This window comes from Dryobates pubescens, chromosome 3 (assembly GCF_014839835.1).
Source record: "Dryobates pubescens isolate bDryPub1 chromosome 3, bDryPub1.pri, whole genome shotgun sequence".
Lineage (NCBI taxonomy): Eukaryota > Metazoa > Chordata > Aves > Piciformes > Picidae > Dryobates > Dryobates pubescens.
The window spans coordinates 27,334,535-27,361,993 of NC_071614.1; the positions used below are offsets into that span (position 1 = coordinate 27,334,535).

Here is a 27,459-nt window from a genome sequence, read left to right on the forward strand (position 1 = left end):
ACGCCCTCAGCCTCGGCAGCATCCCCCACTCCAGGCGGGTTGCCCCTCTCTCCGCGCCTTCCTCCGAGTCGTGGGAAAGAGGGGAACTGCCTGCTGGTGCCTGGTAGGTGGCTGCTGGAGGGAACGGAGCAGCCAGGTCCCCACGCGTGCTCCGGAGACGGGGTATGGGTGGGTGCGGGTCTCCCCGAGGGCACGGAGCGAGATACCCCCAATAAAAGACCCAGCAGAACTTTCCGGGTGCAGTGTGAGACCCTACGGGTGCGGTGCGGTAACGACAGGCGAAGTGAGGGAACTCTCCGGGACCCCCGGGGGCGGTGCGGGGCTCACCGGGGCCATGGAGCGGGATCCCGTGGGCACGGAGCGGCACTTTTCGGGACGGCACTGAGCACGACCACCCGGGCAAGAGCGGAACCCCCGGGAACGATATGTCACCCGATATGTGTGGTGCTGGACCCCCAGGTGCGAGAGGAGACTTGTAGGGAGCGCTGAGCTCCCGAGTGCGGGGCAGGACGCCCAGGCGCGGTGCGGGACCCCTCGAAGGCAAGGCAATAGATCTCAGGGACGGTGCAGGATTCAGGAGTGGGGAGCGGGACCCCCCGAGCGCGCTGCGGGACCCTCAGGGGCGGAGGCAGCGCGGCCCTGCTCTTGTTCCCGCCCCGCCGGGACAGTGCCTGTCTGCTGCGGCGCCGGGACAGGAACGGGGCGCTGGGGCGGAGGCCGGGGGATGCCCGAGGCCGGGGTGGGGACTCGCCTGAGCCCGCCCGCTGCCGCTTTGCTTCCCTTCCCAGCCCTGGCTGCACGGTGTGGACCCGCGGTGCCGGGCGGAAGGCGGCCGGGCGGCCGGCGGTGGCTCGCAGCTCCAGGTAGGCAGTGTTGGCTCCTCAGCTCAGCGTGACGGCCCCGGGGCGGGCGGCTTCGCGGCTCCCCGGGGAGAGAGTGCAACCCGGCTCGGCGCGGGGCCGGAGGTGCGGTGGTTTCTCCTGGGGTTTTGTGGGACTAGCAGCCCTGGGAGGAAGAGGAGGCGGGGGAGGATGCAGCCCGGCGCCGGAGGAACCTCCGCGGGCTTCGTTGCTCCGCCACAGTCTTGCCCTGAACTCTGCGCTCGGGACATTCAGCTCCTCTCCCCCTCCTCGAAGGGAGGCGGCTCTGGGGAGGCGGTGGTGATCAGGGTGGGGACCGGCGATGGGGACCTCCTCGGCCCCCGCGTGGGGCCAGGCGCTGACAGGGCGGCCGCGAGGTTTTCCTGACGACTTCTCTGCGGCCGTGCGGGAGCAGATCAATAGAGATGCCCCCCGAGTCCCTTTCGCATTGCAGAGCTCTGCTTTACCGTTTAAAAACGCATTTAGATTAAAAACTAAACTGTATTTAAGGATCCGTGAGTCACGTCAGTAGCCTCTGCAGCTAAAGAAACGTGGGAGAATTCCGTTCTCTCTGTGTGGCTGATTTAAAGTAGACTAAGTTGGGGCAGTTTAACTGGTTTTAGATCAGGTGAACTTTGAAGAGGCTTTCTCTTTTTGTAAAAAGACTTCTCTTATGCCCTTCTATAAGGCAGTGAATATGCTCACTGCTCACTTTCTGGATTTTCTTGCCAGTGAGAAATCCCTGTGTCAATACTATTCCTCTTTTGCCTAATGCAAAGTACAACTGCTGGTTATTCTGGGAGCTGAACTCAGAGTGTCTACTGGGGAAGGTAGACCTCAAGATCTGAGCTGCAGCAGCGTATTGATTCCATTAGCAGAATTTACAGATCTACTGACAGATCCCTTTTAACACAGTTGCTTTCCCAGAATTAAAGTTCTCCTCAGAGCATCCGTCACTGGTCTAGGCCAATAGATGGCATAAGGTACTTGGAGTAACATCTTAAGAGGACAGGGGAGTCAAGAATACACTGTGTACGTGAGCCAGGATTTTCAGAGGGTACATGTGTGTCAAATTCTGGGTTTCTGATTTGGGATACATTTGGAACATCTAATTTCCTTGGCCACGATGGTGACATTTTGCAAAATCCTTCTCTGCTCTAGACAGTTAGGGTTAAATCATCCATGGTTTTGGTAGATTTTGATTGGTGTTGATGTCCTACCCTCACTAAGAAGCAAAGGGGGTCATTCAGCGTCATAATTTGCACTTACTTGCTGCTGCTGGGGGGAAGTTGCAGCATTGCAGCAGTGTTGAAAGCAGAAATAATTTGTAATGAGAATGGAGGTTTCTTTATAAAAATCTATATCCTCCTTGCCTTCTGCTTTTCTAGATTTCACTGCTCAAAAAGGTAGTATTTGGATGAGTGGCAGGCAATTGGATAACAAGGAAAAACTTTCCAATTTCTATATCTAAACTTTTGCTGAGAGAGCATGTGGCTAGACATGATTTTACATTCTGAAACTGTGTAAATTATTTGTGTGTAGATAGGTAGCTAAATGACAAGAAAAAAAAGCCTTAACTGACAATAATCATACCTGGCTTTTATATGGTGCTTTTTATCTACAGAGGTCAAATAAAGTTCTTTATAAAAAAGAGGTGGAATCTAATTATTTCAGCCTTTTTTTTTTTTTTTTTTTTTTTTTCCAGTTGTAGGAATTAAGGAGAAAGGTCCAGAAATAGTATCCAAATTTCCTAAGTTCCACAGTTCTTTACTTACCTGTTAGACCTACTTTGTACAGGCTGAACAGATTTGTTTAGGTTGATCTTAAAATAAGAGAAATCTATATGTATTTGTAGCAAAGGACATTAAAGCTCTTTCAAGAGACCTTCTTCCTTGAACACTGTATCTAAATGGCTATGTCTTGTTATCCATCCCAGCAATAAAGCAGCCCACAGAAATGGTAGCAGCCTTTCAACTTCATGTTTGTGAGTGTGGGCAAAAGAAAAATCAATGAACAGCGGTTTTCAGCTGAACAGATACAAACTCTGGTATTATTCCTAGCATTATTCCTGAGACAGGTGAGGTCAGATGTTTTCCTAAAATGTCCTTTCTAGAAACAGAGAGCTGCTGAAGGAGAAGTGTTCCTTTTGCTCATCCTCTCCAGGACTTAGCAGATTTCCCAGGGCAAGAAAAATAGAACTATCTCAGACCTGAGCAGATGATAAATCATCATTAAGCCACCAATATCATCTTAGCAGTGCAATTACAGCTATAGGCAAAGTAAAATCAACTATTGATACTTAGTGCCAAGACCATAAGCCAGATTCAGCCTCAATGCAAAATAAGGTTCAGCATTGTCTGAGCTGATCTGCAGAGGCACCTTAAACCCATATGGAGACTGGAGACAGCCAGGCTTTCCCTGCTCAGCTTGGTGCATCTGCCAGAGGTGTGCTCTTTGTTCAGTGTGGGCCCCCAGCAAAGCCAGCCTTGGACGCATCTGTGCTGGGATCACTGCCAGAGACTGCTGCCACCGATCCTGTGGTTGCCTGCTATTTGCATCCCTCCTCTCTGCCAGCTGAGCAAGCTGAGCCCCACATGGTCTCAGGTAAAATAAGTGCCAGTTAACAGGGAGTGTGCGTGAAAGGCAGATGCTCTGCAGTCTGGTGTGAGCTAGGGTCAGAGTGAGAAGCAGTCTGTATGCTGTTGGGTAGTATCTTTCCTAACATCCTGTTTCTTGGTTACTTGCAAATGGGTTGTGACCATGCTTGCTTACTGTCTTCTCCCAGAGTCTCTCTCTGGCTAAGCCCATTTGCTTGCAGCATGACTCCTACCTAAAGGCTCTGGATTTAAAGAACTTGTTTACTTGCTACCGGGGCACATCTATTAAACAGATCTGCCCAAGGCTAATGACTAGAAACAAGGCTCAAGCCTCCAAACTCTCATCATTCTATGTCTTTCAAATTTTCAGTTGTGGGATGTCTGCCAAGGACACATAATAAAACAGAGCTCATGAATAAATAAAATCTATTCCACTAACCTGTGGATATTTTCATCTTATCTTGCCTTTTTGCCCTGTCTCTTTGTTCTTATTTCATGCTCTTCATCTATTTTTTTTCTGTTTAATCTCTTTCTTCTTTTTAATTTATGATACCATCTTATTTTCTTCCTGTTGCCCCTTTTCCAAAGGGGAAAATACCCCCAGAAAAACAGTCAGGATGCTATCTGATTGCCCTTGTCTGGTTCTCTGTAGAGGGCCAAATCATCATCTGACAGAAATCGTCTTTGACCTGATCCAGTTATTTCTGCACCAGTCAATGTCAGGTGATCATATGCTCCAAAGTATAACCCAGGTAGGCGTCTCCATTCTTTAGCATTTATTATTTTTTATACCTCATTTCCTACTGGACCCTTGTAGTTTTCTTTATTTTACTGATGTTTCTTCCTTTTACACTCGTCATTTTATTTGAAAATGTTCTATCGTGTCTTATCATTCATAACTTCTCTGAAGTACTAACAATAGTGTGTTAAACTGCTGTTGTCTACCAGTTGTTCATTTTTTCTTAAGAGTTGTGTATGTGACAGCTGCTTGTAATGATTTTCTTTTGTTTTTCATTCTTTTCTGGAAAAGGTAGCTTCTAATATATTTATCTTGGAGATGAAAATGGTGTTGACTGTGTTGGTCTTTAGTTTCTGAGGGAGCTCATTGTACAGTCAGGTTATATTTTCAAGAGACATTTGTCTTCTGGAAAGATGAGAATTATCACTTATGTTGGAAGGTCCTGTTGTGGTCACTATTCTTGTACTGGAACTTAGTTTACCTTGGATTCAGGCCATTTGCTGTGTTACAAATGAAGCCTGAGACACTGATTTTCATGCACTGTTCTGCACAGAGCTAGGTTAAATCTGGAATAAGCATGGTGGTCTCTGTGATTGAAGTGTTGGTAATGTTGATAGAAAGGATTGTGGGAGGCTTCACTTATTTTGACTGTTCAAATTGTTTTCTTCATTGATACCTGTGTGCTAAGAATTCCCAATGTCGTTCGTGTTAGCATAATTTTCTGTTCTCCATCTCTTTTTCCTCAAGCTTTCTGGCTCATGTTCTCTCCCTTCATACTAAAGCACCTTATGCGTTTTGTCTTCCTATCCCTAATAGGTGAGTGGGGACTGAGATGAGACATCTTGATTGACTGGCTCTCACAGCTGCTGTGGAATTGCTGGGAGGGGGCACAATGGGAGGCCATTACACCTCAGCCTTTTGGACTTTATTCTGTTCAGAGCCACCATGGGTCCTGACTGCAAGTATCAGCCTGACTTGTTGCTCTGTGCAGTTGTCATCTCTTCCAGATGGGCTTATATCTTGCAGGTTGAACTTGGTCAGGGGGAGCTGCCTGATTTTGATCTAGCAGCATGGGTCCACATTTGGTAGCCATAAAGCAGCATTGCACCATCCTTACCTTTGCAAGCAGCAGCAAGAAATGCAGTTGTTTCCTCTGGTCTTGCAGGGGCCTGTGATGGCGAGGTGTGAGGGCTCTGCTGGAGCTGTGTGTGCTCTGAACAGGATTGTGTTGAAACAAGGTCTAATAAATGAACTTTTCTCTCTTTTCCTTTTTAGGAAATGCTTTGGTCTTACAAGCTTGCCAGTGAAAACCAGAGAAGGCCACATGGACAAAATGGAGTGTGGCTAGTTTAAGGAGGACAGGTTATAGAATAGAATAAACCAGGTTGGAAGAGACCTTCAAGATCATCGTGTCCAACCAATTTATCATCTGAGGCAGAGAAAATTTTGCTTCCCCCTTTTTTCCTTCCTCTTAACTACATTTTTCCTTCCTCTTTACTACATTTTTCCTTCCTCTTTACTACATTTTGTCCTTTGTTCATCAACCTGGGTAAGAAATTTAGATGCCAACTGGTATCTTAAAAACTGATTAATTCTTCCATGTGTTTAATCGTTTTGTCCCAGTGCAGCTCTGATGGCAGGCTCAGAACTCAACCTGTGCAAAGGATTGCTTGTCTTCTCTTTTGGTCCTCACTAAAAGCAAAGACAGAGGGTTTATAGACTTGGGAATGTTGAAGCAGAACATGTTGACCTGTGACATGATGTTGAACATGCCACTTCTCAAGTCTCAGGTTTAGTTTCCAAAGTGTGGAGCTCAAGGCATCTGCTTCACAGCCCTTTAAGTTACTAAAGTGCTGTGAGATTTATGGACAAAATCAGCCTTGGGTGTAATAGTCTTGTAAAACTTAGCATTAGCAATTTGCTGTCCCATATACGAGGCATTTTTTATTTCTTTGTTTTTGTGTTCTTTTTCTCTGAGCCTAAGAAATTTATTGCTGCTGTTCATGTAACTGCAGGCAGGTTACCTGTGGGAGTCAGATAACCAATATAGAAAAAAATTTGTGGTGGCTTTAATTTGCATGGGGGAGTTAACACATAGACTGGGCAGCTTGATAAAAAACTAGAAGCACTTCTGATAGCTCTGCTGCTTGCTTCTCTTCAGCCTCCTCTCCTCCAGCTGACATGAGCTGATGATGCTTCCAGCTGTGTTAACTACTGCAAAGGCTTCTCAGAAAGAAAAGATGTTGCAGGGGGCAAAGGGATTCTGGCTGTTGGCTTTAGTGAGAGAATAATCAACCTCATAGCTTGTGAGATGCAATGATAAAACTGCAATAGTGCTTCAGTGTGCAATTATTGCCTACCAATACATTTTAAAATGGAGGCAGGGGAGGATCTGATATGTCCCAAAGAAGAATCCTGTTTATTGAAGTTTTTATTATATCTTTTATCCTTTTTCTTTTCCTTTTCAAATTAAAATTCTTCAGTAATCTGAATCATTGTAACTGTTGATTTAACTGGATTATGATTTCAAAGCTGCTTTGTAATTTTATGAACTCCATTTATTGCCAGTTGGAAAAAGAACAAATAGAGCTATAAGTTAAGATTTTATTTTGAAGGTAAAGAACTCATTACTGCAGCACAAGTTTCAGTCAGTCCTCTGTGTTTTAGCCCTAGCTAGTGACAAGTACTGAATGATGGTTTCAGCAGGACATTTTAGTGACGGACACCTTTTCCTTCAATAAGCAGCTGAAAAGGATGCTGTCTTGTATATTCTTCTTAAGCTAAGAAAATCTGTGTGTCTCCCTGTCTGCTGCAATGCTTGCACTGAAAAGGACAGCCAGTATGGATCAGTATTGCTCTTTTAATTCACCCATGAAACTGGTGAAAACTTGAGCTGAGCAAGGTGGATAGCATGGATATTTGCTGCTATTTTAACTCAGTCCATTAATCTGGAAACAGAGATGGTATTTGTGGTCTCATTTTTTGCAAACTGTTCTTTGCAGGGAGTTGTGATTTTGTTTTGCTCTTTGCTGTGTGTTAATCCATCAGTTTTTCCTCACTTATTTGAATTAATATGTTAGAGTGACAGAAAAGCATAAAATTAAGAACAAATTAGCTCTTTGGGTCTCATATTTGATGCTCTAATAAGTATTGTTGTGGGACACATTGACACCTGTGAATCTTAAAACTGAGAAAAGCTTAATCTGCAAGTCCTTGCTGTTTAGACAAAGTGCTTATTCCTGCTGCTCTGGGATGCTCCTTCTACCCCCTGACCACAAAGCCAGGCTTTTCTGGCTTCTAAAAGTACTAGAGTCAGGGGACTTTTTCCCACCTTCTTAAGCTATCAGTTATACTCAGAGGTGAGCAAAAGCTCCATTTCATGATAATATTTAAGCACAGGTTAATTCATTAGTGTGTAAGAAGGCCAACATGACTTGAAAGAGACTCTTTTTGCTGTGTGTCTCGACTGGCACCTCTGAGAGCTCTGGGCTCTAAGCCTGAGCCTCAGATCTTAGGCAATCAGACATGTTTCTCTGAGTGATAAATCTCGCTCTTTTCAGTTGGTGTCAAGTGTTTACGTATTCATATACAAAGTCAGAACTTTAAAGATCTGTGGGAGATGTGGGAGACTGCTGCACAAATGAAGTGAGAGGCAGAAATCACAATTTTTCTCTCTGAGGTTTTACTGGGCTCATACTGAAGTACTTTATTCAGATGTAAACCAAAAGAAAGAAATGCAATTTCAGATGTCTTCTTCCTCTTAGTGAGTTGTGGGTTATCACTCATGCTAAGGCCAAAGAGATTTTTGGTTAAAGTGGTGTTTAATGGTACTTTGCTTCAAGCAGCAGCTTATAAAGGGAAACTACCAACTAAAACAGAACAAAAAGTATTGCTCTTAAATTAGTTTTTTCTAATGCAATGCATACACTTAATTAAGTCTAATTCTTTTTCTGAAGGTATGTAGTCAGGGTCTCAGATCTTCCAGTGGATCTGTTGGTACAAACTGCTTCTATATTGTGCTGCCATCAAAAGTCTCTGGGCTTATTGTGGGCAAGATTGTATTTATGAATCTGTCCACCTGAAGTTTAGTCCAGACCAAAAACCTAAGAAATCCTTGTTAAAGTCAAACCTTTGTAAAGTCTTTTGCAAAACCTGTGCTGATTTTGTGGGATGAGGATTTGTGCAGCCATCTGTCTTGATTTTTCTTCTCTGGACATTTGTGTGGGTCACCTTAGACTTTAGAAAAGTAATTTTGGAAGGATAAATGGAGAGAATGAACGACAGGAAGGGCTTCTGAAATTCCTTCAGATTTGGTTTGTCTTTATATTCTGTTCCAAACTTTCTGTCACTGGAAGGCAATAATAAAAATAGCACCTGAGTAATTTTATAGGCCCCAACATTAGGAATATTGTTATGGGCTGTGCAAACATATGCTGGAATCCAGCCTGCACACATAATGCCTATAGTACCTTACAGGTTGTACCAATGTGTGGTATTATTTTCATATGTAAATTCAGGTGTTAGTAGCTACTCAACGGTTCTTGAAAATACAGTGGGTGATAATATTAACAGGTGCTGAGGTGATGTGCAATGGTAGGAATAGTGCTTACTTGGTGAGAAATTTATTTGCTAGCTGTTCATTTTTGCATACAAAGGCAATACCCCAGCCATTTCTATAAATATGCAATGGAATACTGATGTAATAAGGCAATTTTGTATCTTGGCCTGTCAGGTATTTATTTCACACTTTCTCTGACAGATGTCCTTCCTTGCTGAATGGTTTGAGGGGGCAGCCAAATTGAAGTAAGTGGGGAAAATACCTTTGTTTCTTGAGGTATGAAATGGCTAATGCTACAGTGATATGCTGCTATGATGCTGTTAAAAGGGATTTCAGCATCTTGAAGACACTCTATCTGGACTGCAGTTGCTTCATACAGCAGTACAAGCTGTTGGTTGACTGAATGGAAAGCAGGTCTGTAGAGAATGAGATGGGCATTCTGCTAGGCAGCACACTGAACCTGAGTCAGCAGTGTGCCCTCACATTGAAGACCACCTGCATCCTGTACTTTTATTAGTAAGGCTGTAGCCAGCAGGTCCACAGAAGCAGTTATTCCTCTCTGCTTGGAACTATAAAACTACATTTGAAGGATTGTGAACAGATTTGGGGCCTCTGCTACGGGGGGGTTGGAGCACACAGTGTACAAGATGCTGACAAAGATGGGTTTGTTCACCTTAGAGGAAACCTTACTGTGGTCTGCAGTTACCTGATGGGTAACTTTTCTGAGAAATGGAACAGGAATGGGGTACAAACCAGTGAACCCAATCTGGAACAAAAGAGCAGGTGATTAGATTTTTAGGAAAAATATTTTTTGCCATAGGAGGGGTCCAGCACTTGCCTAGGTTGCCAAAGAATTTGGGAAATCCTGGAGATATTCAAAATTCAATTTGCCCTGAATGGTCTGCTCTAACCGGACCAGCTTCGAACATTGAACTGGAGAAGATGACCTTCCAAACAACATTTTAACACAAATTAGTTTGTGATGCTACCTGAAAAGTCAAGGGGTGGAACAAAGTGATATTCTGTACAGGAATGATGAGCATGCATCCCAAAATATGAGTGCTCCAAGAAATTGAGTCTTCTAGAGGCCTAAAGATGGGTAAGGTGTACACAGTAGCTCCGAACAATGTGTTCTCAGAACTTGATTTGAGTATAATATTTTGTAGCACCCCTCTGTCTCCCACTCTGAGATGGCACCTGATGGACATAGCTGGCTTGCTTGATCTCTAGAATGCCGGGCCAACTGCAACCATTTTTGCTGGAAGGCTGCATCTAACTGTCTTGGTGTGTCCAGAGGTTTCTGTACTCCGGAAAGTCTCTCTCACAAATATTCTCTCCAGCTGCCTCCATATATCCTTCCTTAGCTTGTGGCCTCATGTCATGAATGCTTGCACTTTGTAAAAGTTACTTGGATACTTTGAAAGTGGAGCAAAGCAGACTGCATCACTTACAGAAGGAAGATCTGGAGCTCTGTAGTTTTTCAGTTGAAGGTTTCACCCAAAATATTCACAGTAGCAATTGCTTGTGTTCGTGTTGCAAAAGAGAGTCTGCAAGTATCTTGGGGACTTTCACTGTGGTAAAGGAAACCTTTGTTTGTCTCTGGGTTTGATAGTTTTTAAAACATAAAAATATGTATATATTAAAAAAAATACCATATTACTTAAGCTATTCAGATTTTCAAGTAAAATTAGGTATATAGCAAAGGTAGAACCTGAACTGTTATGGAGACTTTGTAGATAGCCTGTTTCTTCTGTCCATCCTTAGTGACTTTATTCCATTCCAAAACTGCTCAAAGTATATGTACATCCATGGGCCTGAGCTGTATCACAGTATGCTTAAATAGATGTTACAAAAATAATTTTGAGAGAACAAGGGTATTTGAGCACTGGACTAGATTCCACAATGTCTCTGGACATGCTTTATTGTGGGAGATCAAATAAACATCTGTCACAAATTGTTTAGGAATAGCTGATCTTGCCTTGAGGTGGAAAATGAATTGGATTGTATCACTCTTCAAGATTCATTCCCAACCTAATTTCTGTAGTAGATAGTATGTTACTAATGTAAACATTTTATTTATAAATAAAATCCCCCAAAGTGACTGAGATACATCCATAGCAACATTGTGGGAAGAGATTTTTTTAAAGCTTCTTATCCCAAAGCCAGGACTTTACAGAATAAAACTATAATGTATTCAAAAGCTGTAAGTAGCTAGTTGGAGTTGTTTAGCATTGTGCCATCTGCAGCTGAATTGCCCTTTAAGCTATTTTGGTCCTGGGGCTGAGTGCTGGTGAAGGTGTGATTGGTAGCACAGGCAGAACTGATTTCACGTGTCTCCTAACATTTTTCCCTGCTATGATGTGTTACAAAAGTCTTGGGTTTTATGTTCATAGATGTTTCTTTCCAGCATAAGGTAGAAAATCCCTTCTTTATGGGGTGCATAGATTTGTCATTGTTCAGAACAACTTTTTCACTTAGTGAAAGTTAATCATTGTGATTGGACTTTGTGTCAAGAAATAGCTCCTTGCTTGCTTGACTCTCAGGTCAATATTCCTGGAAGTGAGATAAATGTGAATTTTAACTCTCTGTTCCTCTTCCAAAAGACAAATGAATATTCTGAATGTCACCAAATTGTGTATTCCTTTCTTTAATATGGAAGAGTTATGGTACACTGTGGGTATAATTTCCCTCTCTGCAGAGTTTTGCGGACAATGAACCCTCTTCTTGAATGCTCAGCAAAGTCTTAAATGATTCGTGGACCTATGTTTTGGAGAAAAAAGTATAATATCTAATTGTTTGTCCTTTATGTTAGGCTTGGAGGGATTGTGACAGTGGGATAGAATATACAGTTTCTCACCTCTACCATCATAGCCTCTCAATTCAACCACTGACTCTTGAAGCTGCACTATAAGTGCAGGAACAATATATAGAATTTCCACTGTAGCTAAATGTGCTTTTTAAAAAAATGAAGAAATCTTGGAAGATGTTGTCCTTCAGGAAAAATGAGCTTGCATAGGATCAGGAACAGGTCAGTTGACTAGTTTTGCTGGATAACAGCAGCAACATCCATGTTAAACAGAGGCTATTGAACCTGCCACTGAGTCCATTTAGAAACTGTACTTTCTGTTTGTGAAGGACCTTCTATAAATCACTTTTTTTTAATTTTTTTTTTTTTAAATTACTAACTATAGGACTGTCAGAATGCATTGACTGCTGCCCCTGGGTCCAAGCATGCAATCCTGTCTCAGGGTACCAGTACTTGGTTTGATATGTGATAACTATTGAGGAGACTGTGAAGAGGGTGATGGCATGCAGGGATGTGGGCTGTACTAGTTTGTGGTTGGCTGACCTGGTCATAGTAATCCTTTGGGGATCTTTTCATCTTAAATATTTCTGTGAACTTCAGCAAGTGGGACAATATAGCTGAAAGAAATGCTTCGTGTGATTTGCTGCCTATGGAAGCCAGCAGGTGTCGTAACTACAGAATTACAGCTGTGCTTAATACGGGGGGATTTACAGGTAGATTTCCAAGCAAGCACATTTTAATCTGTCATTTCCACTTAGTTAAGGTACATAATGATCTTTTAATATAGATTGCAGATCCTTTGGGAATGTTGCAAGGTGCAAGCCTGGTTAACTGTTTTAATGTGTTACCCCTAGGAGCTTTTCAAGTTAGGGACAGGATACTTTTTTTTTCTTCTTCTTTTACCAAAATGAGATTCTGATAACTAGGTGGTGTTAGAATTGCTTTTTATGCACATAAGAAAGCAATTCAGGTCACAGACTCCATTCCCAAAGAAGAAGCTGTCATGTTGATGCTACAGCTGGCACTTCTTCCCCTTGCCCCTTTCTCATACCTACCCCTTGGTGAATGTTCTGTCCATGCTAAAATCCTCATAGTGAAAATTACCAGAATATCACTTTGGGAGGATTCATTTAACTCAGTAGTAGCCACATGTATATTAGCACCTTATAACAGTAGTCACAAACTTTCTAAGTCTTGAGAGCTTTATGAAGTGTTAACTGCATAGCAAGCAGGAACTAAGGCCATGAAGCAAACCGGTAGAAAATCTGTCAGGCTGTGCTGACTTTGAATATTTTAAGTAGCAGAGCACAACGTAATTGATTCATATGTAGATTAGTTCAACTTTCTTTCCAGTGTGCCTGGATAATCACAGACAGATTAATGCTAACAACAACTGAAACTGTCTCACTTTCAAATTACCAGTAGCTGAGGTACTACCATGCTCAAATGTGCAACACATCAAAAAAAATGCATAGTGAAGCGTGTTACGTAGGACCTCACAGAATACAGGGACTTTGTATAGAGAATATATGAAAAGCAAGGAGAAACTTTGCTGACGACTAAATTTGTGTGATGGGGATCCACATTGCCACTAAAATAATTTCAGGTATGTGTTCCAGAAGAGGTTGCAAACCACAGCAGTTTGGGGTATGTTACACATCTGTGGCATAGCTATCTCAAAGGAACTATATATACAGACTCTTTCTGTGACTCCTTCTGTGAGCTTTAGGGATTTCATAGTGTGCTAAAAGCCCAGAAATTTACAGGCCTCCTTCCAAGCTAGACAATGGGCCTGTGGCCTCACCAACAATGTATGACTGCAGAAGTACTGGCTGGAGCCCATCTCAAAATTGGATTGGGAAGAGTTGGATCCTGTCATTTTGGTTTTTATTCTATGTTTGTATCCTTTTCACACAGCTTTCCTTACAACTGGCTTTTATTTAGCCCTCTAGCTTAACATTTGGAACTTCTTTTTGTTGGGCTTTTTTCATCATCTCAGAAAAGAATGTTGAATTTCCAGTAAACATCTTTCTTTTGTGTGTCACTTCATTTTCTGGACTATATGAATTCTTATCCAGTAGCTCGTTCAAACAACTGAAGCAATTAAAGCAACCGAGTAACTAACATCTGGTATGTGTTTGCTTACTCTCTTATACTCTTTTCAGGGCAGGAAGCATGTACTTTGGAATGGTTAGCAGTTTATTATGTTATATATGAATACTTGTTGTTTATAGAAGATCAAAGAGGTTAATGTCACACTTCAAGAGCTGTGAAGTTTGTGGTAGCTCTGTGTTCTCAGGATGTTCATGACAAAAGCTTTGGCACTCCAGGAAAACATCATTTCCAGCTGAGCACAGTTTTACCCTTGAGTAAAAAAATTGGTTGAGTAAAGGCTTCCCATGAGTAAAAAGCATGTTGTGCTGAGACAGTTGTCATCCATGGTCTTTGCCCTATGGCTGAAGGCACTTGTTTAAGTGCCACAAATTGTTCTGATGATGCGTGGCACAACAATGTCCTAGTCCATGGCTCAGAGATCAAGGTTCTTTCAAGTCAAACGAGATGTTTTTCAGATCACGAAGCTCCTCTTGACATAGTTATCATGAAACTTTTCTGTACATTCTTGCCTTAATCTGAAAATCACTTAATAGCAGTATTATAGCAGGTTCTGGACCATGGCCTTAGGCAAAAATCCATTTTCTTTCTGTATCTTGCATGAATTATGACTACAGTGCCCTCAAAACAAAGCCATAAATTGTTTCACACTGAATTTATTATACAAAGCAATTACATGGAGGCATTATTATGAATATCATCTGCATAATCAATATGGTTTTATATTGCTGTCTCAACAGTAAGTGAGAGTCTAGTGTACTAAAGATTTGCTGAGCACTTAAGTTCTTTCTTGAGTTATTTCTGGCTACATTCTTCTTTGGTTTTGCTATGGTCAGAATCACTCTTAGATAATCTGTGGTCTTTCCTGTTCTTTATAGTGCTGACTTTCATTGCTAGTGCTCTCATCTTAATGAATTGCAGGAAGTGGAGTATTTACATGCCAAAATTAATCAATAAGTAGAGTCCTTTTGGGGTTGGATATACTTAGACCTCCAGTCACCCCAATTTATGATTTCTAAAATTTATTTATAGTGCTGTTAAATACATCTTGGCTCTAGATTATGAGTGAAGTGTGGTACTGTTTGTCAGCTGAGTACTGCTGCATTTCATCTGTGAGTAAAGATGGGTGCTTTTATTTTGTGTCTTAATTGTTCCTAAAAGCTGAGCCTTGGAAAATGCCTGGAGCAACTGTGTCTTACAATCATTCTGTTGGCCAGTAAATACCTGCCTGCAGACCACATCTTAAGGTGTAAAATGACTTCTGGCTACACAGCTAACCATGCCATAAAGCTGCATTATTCTCTATTTTGCTTAGAAAGCAGAGTATCTCATACAGTTCTTTCCCTGCTCCCAATGCCTTAGCAGAACAAGAACTTCATCTTGATTATATGGTAGGCTGTGAACACAGTAATATTAATCTTTCAAACTAATTTGATAAGTTGTTTAAATGGAGTTGTTGTGTGGCCAGAAAGAGAAATGCTTTTTCCCATTTTCAGAATAGCATTTTTTTCCCACTGTATAAATACAGCTTACTCTGGATACAAGTCTGCTTATAGAAGTAACCACCAGACCGAATACATAACATCAACATCTTTTGGACCTGGTTGTTCGTGTGTTATATGTGTCAGTAGTTTTCATACACAGGGAGATTGCTTTGAGATTTTCAGTAGCTTTGTTTGGAATGAATCCTATGAAGAAGCAGTATGTGAGATTTATAGCATCAGACCCTGTGTTCCTACTTGTATTAAGGACTATAAAATAATAATAGATCACTAGAGTAGATCTCTAGTGAAGTTTGTGACAAACCTAAAGAAATCTTTGCATTTGGGGAAGTTACAGGGTGAGGTAAGAAGGTCATGGCTCAGAAAGTCCTTTTAACCTCCCCTTAAACAGAAAAATGCATCTGTATTAAAACCTGTCATGCCCTAACCTGAAACCCTGCCATCCTAAGGTCCCAATGATCTCTCTTCTCACCCCATCTTGAAGGCACTGGAGTGGTAAGAAGGCAACAGTTGCAGGAGGTTTCTGCTGCTCTAGATAGTAGGTGCTATTCATTGTAGAGAATATAGAGTAGGGTTCAACCTTGAGGTTCTATATCCCAGCCACCCCCTCTGGAACTTATTAAAGTCTACAGTGACTCCTGTTTGAGCAAAATGCTTGGGCTTCTTTGATGTACAGTAGTGCTGGAGCTCTTTTCCTCGTGCTGGCATACAGCAGGATGCAGTCATGGTGTACATGCTACAAACAGGGAAATAGATATAAACATAATGACCTTCATTAACAGAGTCAGGAGATGTTGAGGAGCAGCAAAAACATTCAAACTCTAACATGTCACAGCTTTGAATCTTAAGTGGGGGTATTGAAGGAAGTACTGAAATATGAACAAAGAAATAATTGTCTGTTCCTTGAGTAGCTCCCCCAAGCCATTAAAGAGCAGCAAAGCAATTTCTTTGCAGATATGAGCCCATCTGTTACAACTGGGGAATTATAATGCTCTCTTGTCACATTTAAAATTCATTGACTTTCATAGTAAATTGAAGCAAATTAGCTTAGTATATATCAATTAATGTTTTAAGTGTCAGAGGTAAAAATAAAAACAACAACCAAACAACAAAAAAATTGCTCTCCTCATGATGAGAAATTATGTGTAATCTCACAGGTGTGAGAACTGCCAGTTTTGGCTTGAAGGCAGAAGGAAATCAGGAGTTAAATTATCTTGAAAAAGTTCACTTATTTGCTAGCAACTGTATCTGCCTTTTTTTAGCTCACTTTCAGCTGAATGATTTAACTTAGGGTGAAATATCTCAGCATATTAGAGATTGGAAGGGACCTCAAGAGATCATGAGGTCCAACCCCCCTGCCAAAGCAGGATCGGTTAGGGTGGTCTGCACAGAAATGCATCCATGTGGGTTCTGGAAGTCTCCAGAGAAGGAGACACCACAACTTCCCTGGGCAGCCTTTTCCAGTGCTCAGTCACCTTTCACTGTAAAGAGGTTTCTCCTCATGTTGGGGTGAAATCTTCTATGTTCAAGTTTGAACCCATTGTTTCATGTCTTATTACTGTACATCAGCTAAAAGATCTTGGCCCCCTCCACTTGACACCCACCCCTCAGATATTTATACACATTGATGAGACCCCCCTCTCAGTCTTCTCAAGTCTAAACAGCCCCAGCCAGTCTCTCTTCATAGGGGAGATGGACACATTGAAGTATCCTTCTATCTATAGGTATCCGCAGTTGTTGAGACAAAAATTCTGTGGAAATTCCATCTCTGGAAGTTCTTGTTTCCAGAAATGGCATTTCAACACCAACTCCTCAGCATTATCATGATGATTGTGGCTATGCTGTGGCAGAACAGGAATTGCTTCTGGAGCTGACCAAGGTTGTAAGAGGGTTGTGACTGCCCAGGTAAGTTGGAAAGCAGGTAGAAAAATACCTTGAGGGAATGATGGTGCCCAAATATGTGCCCTGAAGTCAGGAATTGGAAAGCTTCAAATATATTTTCAGGAATATAAAATACTCTTTTGTGCTTGACTGTGGAAAGAAATTCTTTGATTTGACAGCAGAAGTAATTGCAGTCCACATAGAAGCAGGTAACATTGGAAGTAGTGGATTATAAATTGCAACATCATATAAATCAATTCAGCTCTTCAGAAACCATAATTTAGAGACACCTGTCCTTAAGTTTTGTCCTAAATGTATGGTGGATTGACATATTTTATATCTTAAAGACTTTTTTGCATAATTCACTTATTTCTTGACTTCTAATTTCAGTGTCGTAGTAGAGCAGAGGCTGATGTGCTGATGAATTAAAAATTCTTCCTCCACACTACAAAAAAAATTAAGGAGAGCTAAACCAGATCCTACTGCCTTCAAATTTGCTAAAGCTATGTTAAACTATCAAAATGATTTAAGCTTACTTCTGTGAAGTGTTGAATAATAGTATTTATAATTTTTGTTTTGCTTTGTTTTGTTACAGCATTTCACAGTAACCAGAGATAGAAGAGAGAATGTGTCACAAGAGCAAAACTGAGTTAAATATTCTAACATTATCTTATTCTTTCCAGGTTCAATGTAATTTCATTGGGCACCAGCAGTGGAACTCGTCTGTTCAAAATGGTTTATGGTGAATTTTTCCGCAGACCTGGCAAAGATGCAGAACTTATCAATTTGAATGTGGGTGGCTTTAAGCAATCAGTTGATCAAAGCACCTTGCTCCGATTCCCACATACCAGACTTGGGAAACTTCTCAAATGCCACTCAGAAGAGGCTATTCTGGAACTGTGCGATGATTATAGTGTTGCAGACAAGGAGTATTACTTCGATAGGAATCCTTCCTTGTTCCGGTATGTTCTGAATTTTTACTATACAGGTAAACTTCATGTCATGGAAGAACTTTGTGTCTTTTCATTTTGCCAGGAAATAGAGTACTGGGGGATAAATGAACTGTTCATTGATTCCTGCTGCAGCAATCGGTACCAAGAACGGAAAGAAGAAGGTCCTGAGAAAGACTGGGATCAGAAGAGCAATGGTGGAAGTATAGACTCTTCTAACGAAGACTCATCCATATTTGATAAAGAGCTGGAAAAATTTGACAATCTCTGTTTTGGTGAAATAAGAAAGAAGATCTGGGTCAGAATGGAAAATCCTGCATACTGCTTGTCTGCCAAGTTAATTGCTGTGTCATCACTGAGTGTTGTCCTGGCGTCAATCGTGGCCATGTGCATTCACAGTATGCCAGAGTTTCAAAGGCTGGATGCCAATGACAGGGAGATTGAAGACCCTGTGCTGGAAGCTGTGGAGATTACATGCATCATCTGGTTCACTGGTGAGCTAGTGATTAGGCTCATTGCTGCTCCAAGTCAAAAGAAGTTCTGGAAGAAACCACTAAATATCATCGACTTTGTCTCTATTATCCCATTTTATGCCACGTTGGCTGTGGACACAAAGGAAGAAGAAAGTGAAGATATTGAAAACATGGGGAAAGTGGTTCAGATCCTGCGGTTAATGAGGATATTTCGCATCCTGAAACTGGCCAGGCATTCTGTAGGACTGCGGTCTTTAGGTGCTACTTTGAGACACAGCTATCAGGAAGTTGGACTTTTGCTTTTGTTTTTGTCTGTCGGGATATCTATTTTTTCAGTGCTTGTCTACTCAGTGGAGAAAGATGATGATTCATCAGAACTGCACAGCATCCCTGTTTGCTGGTGGTGGGCAACCATCAGCATGACCACAGTTGGTTATGGGGACACTTACCCGGTCACGCTTGCTGGAAAGCTGCTCGGCACCCTGTGCATTATCTGTGGGATACTAGTGGTATCACTTCCAATCACCATTATTTTCAATAAGTTTTCTAAGTACTATCAAAAGCAAAAAGATATTGATCCAGACCAATGCAACAATGATCGCAAAGAGAAATGTAATGACCTACCTTATTTTAACATTAGAGATATTTATGCAAGAAAGATGCACTCCTTCATTTCTAGCCTTTCTTCAGTAGGAATTGTTGTCAGCGACCAAGATTCAACAGATGCCTCCAGCATTCAAGATATGGAGGGTGTTTATAACACATCTTTGGAGAATGGTACAGGAAAATGAGTTGAATCACATTCTCTTCCCTTTATTTCTCTTCTGATTCTTGGTAAACGTGGATGTACAAACTTCAGTGAATTTATTAAGAGCAGTTAATTCTCAGGGTACTTAACTCTCAGCCATATTTGGACATTCTTTGCTCTGAGGATGCCATAAAAGCTTCATTGTTTATATGAGGCTTTAAAATATGCCGCATATGGTAGCTTAGTTTTTACACGACTAATGTTACACATTTTTGGGGAGAAAAAGTCAGGAAAAGGGTTTTAAATGTAAAATCAGTGTTTGGTATTGTGGGATTTTTGTTTGTTTGTTTGTTTGTTTGATTGATTGGTTGCCTTTTCCCCTGCAGCAGTCTGGTAGTTTATATAGAATGTGCTTTTATAATTTGCTGTTCTTCAGGTGAAGATATATTACGAACATGCAAGAACTATCTCACAAGTTAGTGAAGTTTTTACATTATCAGGATAAAGAAGGAATTATGTACATGTAAAACTGTGCTCATTAACACATTTATGTAATCATGGAGTTGTGAACCCATGCCCTAAGCTGGGGTAGAAAATATATTGGTACATACTGTTTTTGCTCCATGGAAGCATAATATTTATGAATTTCTTTCCAAAAGCACAATACATTTTTAGTTTGTTAAAATAAATGAATCCCATTGTGCCTATATTTTTCCCAATGTCCAGTGTGACCTAAAGGGCCTGAATTATGAATTCCAGGATGAAGTATTTGGTGTAGCAGGACATGAACTTACTGTACCATTTAGCCACCTCTTCTACTATTATGAACCTGAGCAATTCTGCTGCCTGGAGAGAATCCTGCTGTGATTAAGACCACCCTTGTGACATCCCCAGAGGCTTTGTTTTGTGAGCATTGAAGCAAATGTCTGTGGTGGTCTTTAGAAGTTTTGCTCCTTGCTGTCAGCACTGCTCCTTTGCTAGAAGTTGCTGTCTTGATGGTAGGAGCAAATGTGAGGAGCATCTTGCACTGGTTGTCGTCCAGGGCTGTAATGCCAAGCAACAAAAAATGTGCAGAAATGTTCTCTTCTCCCATATATCACTCATCAGTCTCACTCATCTGAGATGTAGGGTGGGCACTGCATGTGGAACCAGTATATGAAACTGTTTTAGCTCCCTTTTCTGAAGCTCATCTGTTGGTGATGGCTGCTTTCCTGGTTTGTGTTATGGGCTGGAGCAGTGCTCATTGCCTGGCAGAGTGCTGGAGCTCTCTGCATTCCTCTCTTCTCCAGGGATTTCTTATGCAGCCAGTTAATCCTGCTCTGGTTCAAACTGGATGTTCTAGGGCTATTTAAAAGGAAAGCTAGCCCTTCAGCTTAGCATAAAGGAGTACTAAAGAAACTTGAGGACCTTACAGTTCTCAAGGTCCTTTTTTGTTGTTGTTTCTTTCTTTGTCTTGCTTTGCTTTATCACTGTACAAAATGCTGAAGCCTTTACTGAGTGTCTGTTCAGGCAGATCAAACTCAGTAGGAGCTGACTTCAAGACTGAGTAAAACCAGAAGATGGCAACTGATTTTAGCTTCTGCAGAGGGTTGATTTTTCAGGTGTCTGCCAGTTTTTCTGTTGCAAAATACATTAAGTAAGTAGCTGAGGTGCTGAGGCACAGAGCTTTAACTTTTTTCTGAGATGGAGAAATAAAAAAGAAAAGGATGGATCAACCAGTACTTCGGAAAGAGATGTCCTTCAGGACTGCTGTGCACAAAGTGTTGTGAGACTTACAAAGAATATTTTGAGCTTTAGATAAACTTCTAAATTGTTACTTGCTGAGTATCATAAGTGTGTGTGATCCTTCAGAGACAATTAAGATTAATTCTTCCCATAATTTGTGTAGGAATACCAAAAGGGAAGGTTAGCCTAAATGTGTTTTGTACTTACTGAACAGTTAACATTGCAAAGATGCAATTATGTAAAATGTTAAACATGTATGTGCATATGAATCTAATAGGAACCAGCAGAATAACAGCATAAAAATTACTCTCTGCTTAAAGACACTTTCTTGGTAATCTCCATATAAAGCTATTTTACGTTGGCACTGAAATTTAAAAGCAATGAAAAATATTGTAATGGAACAAAAACTGTCAGAAATTTGTACTGAATAACTGAAAAACTGTGCTACTTAAAAAAATGTCATTTTATATGTCAAAGATCACAGAGTATGCAACTTCTTGTATTAAATTTTACTCACCAGTAATTTGTTCATAATATTGATAAGCTCTTGATCAAATGTATGAATCATTCTTAAGGCTGAGACACTGTGTAAGTTCCTCTGACTTTTTTACGCATAGATACAGTTTGCAGCAAAGTGAAGAGTGCTTTTGGAACATACCAGAAGGTAAAGTACACATCCATTTATATGTTATTTTGATTTCTGTGATGAGATTCAGCTTTTTTCAAAACAGTTATATCCTTTCAAACAAACAAACAAACTTTATTGTTTGCTGTTTTCTTTGCTGGAATAAATCCAACACCATGGTTTCACATAGGTGTAACTGGGAGCAGGATGTGAGCTGTTTCATGCCAGAAGATCCTCCTCTCAAGGCAGAACTGCAGTCTTGCAACAAGCATTGGTAGTAGCAAATGTCACCAGTTTTGAGAGCCAGAAGAAAACAGATAAGATAAATACTGAGATACTGCATGTTCTTCCTGATAGTAAAAGTTTTTTTTTGTAGAAGAATTTACTAGTAAGTAATAAGCATAGAAGCAGATAATTTCTTTCTTACCTTCTTCCTTGGAACACAGTTACATATTATTGATATGTAGTGTCAGTGTCAACAGAAGGTAGATTATCCAATTGTTTTTGTATTCCTGAACCATGTTAGTCTCTTTAAAAATGCATCCTAAATTCTCTTCACCCAGCTGTTCTGTTTCAGACACCAAAGCACACAGAAGGCTACTTACTATTCAGACATGCATCATGTTTAGTATAGGAGAGATTTGTTTGTATTTAAACACAACAATTTGCTGGCACATTGTTGTTTTCTTTGTCTTGATGGTAAATGCTTCGCTTGTGTTATCCAGTATTTCCACAGCAGCATGTCTTTGCAGTGGCTTTCCTTCGTGTAGCATGGGAAGACACCACTAAACTGTGTTGCAGTTTCCTGTTTGAGTATCTTCCAGCTGGCAGTGGGCATCACCCAACTTCCCACAGCTTGTGACTTGCTGAAAGCAGGTTCTGTCACTGCCACCATTTTCCATTGTATGCCTTAAAAGTGGGAAAAGGCCAAAGTATAGGAATGAGGAAAGAACATGGTAGGAAGCCATCAAGCAAAAGGGATGACAAAAGTCTAAGAGGGCCTTCGAAGAAAGAAAAAGAGAAAGTTGACAGAGGAGTCCTCAGCTGCTTTCACTGTATTCTTTTTTCTTCTACCAGTGTCTTCCCTTTCCCCCACTGCTGCCTCACATCCACTTCTGCTATCATCCTGACCCCCATTCCCACCCAGTGTGTGGTCCAACGTTCTGGTTTCTGCCCCAGAACAAGGGTCTCTCTGAGTCCAGAAAAGCATGTTTCATCAACCTGGATGGCAGTAGGTAGAACTTAGTGCAGGTGAAATCAGTGAGCACTCCTGCTGTGTACATGAGCAGTTATTAACACTCTTAGAGGCTGTACCAAAAGCCGTGGCTTGGCTCAAATCAATGACTGTAAAATGTGAGCTAAAGAAAATGGCACATCTGTGTCAGCCCTGTAAATGAAATATTGCTTATGGGTTAGGCAGAAATTAGTGTCGAGCACCACAATTTGAAAAATTACCATTTAAAAGCAGACTCTATGCTGATTCCCATGCAAATAGGTTACTGTCAGGGAATGCTGAGAGCATCAGGCAGATTTGACTGGCAAAGGCAGTATATGGACTCGCAGTGTGCCAAGGGCTTCTGACAGGCTGCTGTGTATTAATACATTTATTCATTTCCACACATTCCTAACATCTAGAGCAAGTGACAGAAAACCACTAAGCTGTGGAGAGTTGCTCTAATATTTTTTGATTTGCTGACAGTGTTTGTGAAGCTGCTAATACCTCTTCATCCAACACTTCTCAAATGAAATCAGAATAAGCCTGGGCTAGATGTGCAATTTGTGGCTGATAGCAGTAGCTTGGTTGCAGTTGGTAAATATTGCTGTCTGGTGCTCTATAGCTGCAGTGCTGTTTCTTGGATTTCTGAAATGTTTATGCTCTGTCAATCGAGAGACAGCAGATGCCATTAAACCATCTCAGCACTTTCCCACATCACAATAATTGTGGCATCTCTGCTAAGCACAGCAAAATGTCATGACTTGATGAGACTTCTGTTTTTAATATCTTCAGTACTTTTAGTTAATTTTTCTTGATGAGCCTATGGTCCAAGCACAATCTAGAAGAAGAAAAACTCACTGTGTGTCTCTAGACAAGTTCCAAGACTTTGTTATTGACTTCTACTCTGGGCCTTACCCTCCCATCTCATTGGCACAGCTAAGCTGGTGCAAGGAGTGGTAACTGTGGTAAAGGCTGATTGCTGTTACAGGTAATCAAGGAGTAAAAGGACAGAGCTCCTGAGGCGTGTAATGGTAATAGCAAATCTGATAGTAAATAGTTGTAATAAATGTAATACTGGAGCCAAATACTGGAAATACAGCTGTGGAACAGCAAAAACTCTGGGCTTGAAGAATTGCAGAAATATTATGTAGCTGCAAGTGTTGTTGTAATATTACAGCTTCCTTGGTGGTGAGAAGTAGCAAGGGATTGTGCACAAGCATCGGTATATGGGGTTCCCTTTCTTCCTTTGCACCCTTAACACTGAGCTCTTCTAGGCAGAGCCTGTAGGCTAAGGAACCCTTATAGCCTTGGGTACTGCTTGATGTGAGGCTAGCTATCTCTAGAAAGGTCGAGTTGTGTGAGAAAATAATGACAATTGGATGACATCGTCTTTGAAGAAGTAGAATAATATCACTGAGTTTGGTATTGCCATGCTCCTGTACCTCTAAGAAGAGAGCTGAGGGAGAAAGCAGAAAGAAAGAAGTTCAAGGTTTAGATATTTAGTGGTAGCCATTTGAAGGCTACTCTGTGTTGTGTTTATCCAAGGGCTTTTACTGAATCACAGGTAGAGGTTTGTATATAACCTTGAACACATTCCATTAGCTGGAGTAATATGTTGTCCCACAGGCTTTGATTAGCAGGTACAGTATGTTCTTTTCTCTAAGCCAGTTGCTAGATGTGATCCAGTCTCTACCTTTCACCCTGACCGGTGTTTGGATGTTCCTGCAGTGTTGCACATACTATGCAAGAGTGAAAGAGTTCAAAACAGTTTCTCCAGTCCAATATTTTTTGACAGCATCAAATGCAATGCATTTTACATAAAAGGATTTTTCCTGCTCCTCAGTTGTGAACTGTAGGACTTTGGGTATCTATTAATTAGTTGACCAGCTTAGGTCCTGAGACAGACAAATAGGTAAGTTTGATGTTTTATTCCAGGTGGTGTAGCAACAAGCACAAGATAAGTATAATTTCTTTGGGTTTTGGAAATTGCAGTCTTGCATATTTGGGTTGTGAGCATCATGGGAAATAAAAAGATAGATAAGTAACTCATGGTGCCAAAATGCTGTTTGAATGCTCACTGAGTGCACAGGAATTCCCGGTGTCTGATGGCATAGCTTCATATGCATCTTGGGTGGAAAGCAAAGCACACTTCTTTCTTACTTCTGTAAATATTTCAGGAGGGCATGGAGAAACAACCTTCCTGTTCTGTGGTGATGGAGAGTGTTGAGTGAAATGAAGGGCATATTGAAATCAAAACAGTTAAAACCGAACATGACTTTTTTGGTAAACACTCCTCGTCCCTTGGGACAATAATTTTTCATAGTGTTCCAACTTTTTTGGTTTGTTTGTTTTTGGTTTTGTTTCCCTAAAGGCAAAAACATAATGTACCAAAACCATGGCAATATTTTTCATTGCTGGGTAGTTTTTAAGCTGAAATCAGCTCTAGTTACAGGTGTGGAAAGAGAAATGATAGGATCTGCTTGAATTTTTTTATCATTTATAATGTTTTTCTATAGTTTATTTTGCCTTTGGCATCACACACTTCTGCATTAGCCTACTTTTCTATTGATGGAAGAATCAAATTATAGACAATATTTTTCTGGAGGATTTCTTTTAGATAACTGAGTCTGAAGGAAAAGATAAGGTACAGAATTTCAGTTGTCAGTGGTGTCAAATACAGTTACAGTGTTTGAGAATGGATTTAAAATTCACAAGCATTTCTAAGCAAAATATGGCTTCTGCACAGATATGGTACATTTAATGTATCTCAAGCCAGAAAACTTGAAACTTCTAGCTGCATTCAGTGAATGAAAGGTTAAGAGAAATTCAAGTATTAATCTGACTCTGTTCTAGGTGCAGCTTTTGGTGCAGTAATGTACTCTTGTCTTTTAGACTGTCTCTGTAAATGGCAGGCTAGTGCTTTGGGTATTTTTTTTTTTATATCTAGATGCATACAGACTGATTGGACAGCTGTCAAAGCATTATTATGCAGGCTTTTAGAAGTCTGGCACCAAAGACAACCTTTGTTAATCTACCGTGCTGGCACTTGCCTAGGAGCTGCATTACAGGGGTGTGTGGTGCATGCAAAGTGTTCCCATTAGGCAATGCAGTGCAAGTATGCAAGTGAGAAGTTAGATCTTTGCCAAGGGCACTTGCAGCAGGAGTGTTGCTTTCTGTTGCCTTGCTTTCACTGTATTATCACCAGCTGAAAAACCTCTATGAGTCCCATTCAATGTTTAATTAATCCCAAGAAGGTTTAGAGTATTTGGAAAGGGATTGGAAAACACAGGGGCTCTTTGAAAGCAAATACTGAGATGAGGTGTGGAAAGTGGCTCAAAGACTTTTTTTCCCCCGGCTCTTCTACCTTGCTGTAGGAGTAATGACAAGGCAGGAATAGGAGGTGCATAACAAAATTTAGGCAAAAGTTCAGCATTTGAAGAGTCTTTAGGGCCACTATGAATCCACATGAATATGAGTATTGGAGTAATCTAGGGACTGTGGTAGGGAATCTGTTTTCAGGACGTGGCACACTGCTTTTGCATACTGCGTGCTTAAGGTGTTGGATAGAAAGAAGATGGCATCTCTGCACCAGTGGTTTTCTGCTACATAGCTGCACTGCATGGACTGCAACAGTCTGTGCCCTATCGACAATGTCTTTCTCAATCCGATGCCAGTTTCCGTGATCACTGAGATCCTTTTCAGTCCTTAAGCAATGAGAACAGCTGGAAGGAGGTAATGGATCAGGTAAAAGGTGCTGATGGCAAAGCTGTGTCTCTAGAGAAGACATGATGCATAGATGCCTTTTTTTGAAAACAAGGATTTTCCTCTCCTCAACTCCTACTTTTTTGGGAAAGGGACAGTCTAGCTCACTTTGTGATCTTTCTTTTCATTCTGTATTTCATAGCATCCAAGAGAAATTCAGCAATGCAGACTCCCCTTTCAAGCATACAGCATGTCTCAGGCTATATAATCCATAGACCGATTGGCAGGCTAAAGGAAAGAGTGAAGGGAATGAAGTGAGGAAGAAATAGTTTGAATTGCTAAAATCCTGTTATCCCACGTGCCAGTGTCCAGTTCCTCTAACATGCAGGTGACTTCCCCATTACAAATCTAGTTCACCACACAAGAAAACACTTGCAATACGACTTATGTGGGCTGACTGGTTATTTGTTTTGGATGGAGAAGAAAAAGAAGAGGAATGCCTGGCTTTTTGTGTGGCGAATAGAGACAAGCAAAAAATATTTGAATAATGGCTCTCATGGACAACTAATTCTACAGTCATCAGAGTGGTCTCTGTTGGACTAAATAATAAAAAAGAAACTAACCCTTAAGCATTAAAAAAAAAAAAAAAAAAAGGAAAAAAAAAACGCTTTTCTACCTCTGGCTCCTTTCACAGAGATTGAGATACTTTTGGCAAGTCAGATGATGAACTGCATGTTAATTAAGTGGTCAAAAAAAGTAGCTGAAAAAGGAGTTTGGAATCTGACACAGCTCAGCATGGAGGAAAGCATCTCTGTGATCAATCCTGTCAGTTTTCAACACCTTAATTAAAAGCTATCTTTGGCAGTGTGAAGGCAGCTCAAGTACTGGGAAAGCTGACAGCTAAGCATTTTGTTGTGGTCACTCGGCAGCAATGGTACTGAAGGCTCAGCAGCCAATCCTGCTTC

The 27,459-nt window shown here is 41.0% G+C and overlaps 1 protein-coding gene across 1 annotated transcript; it reads left to right on the plus strand.

The window, feature by feature from the left end:
- The first annotated feature begins 809 nt into the window (after positions 1-809).
- Positions 810-19,870, plus strand: KCNS3 (potassium voltage-gated channel modifier subfamily S member 3). Its single transcript, XM_054178439.1, has 2 exons — positions 810-863; positions 17,739-19,870. Exon 2 carries the CDS (start codon positions 17,788-17,790, stop codon positions 19,267-19,269), a length of 1,482 nt encoding a protein of 493 aa, XP_054034414.1. The 5' UTR covers positions 810-863; positions 17,739-17,787; the 3' UTR covers positions 19,270-19,870.
- The last annotated feature ends 7,589 nt before the right edge of the window (positions 19,871-27,459 follow it).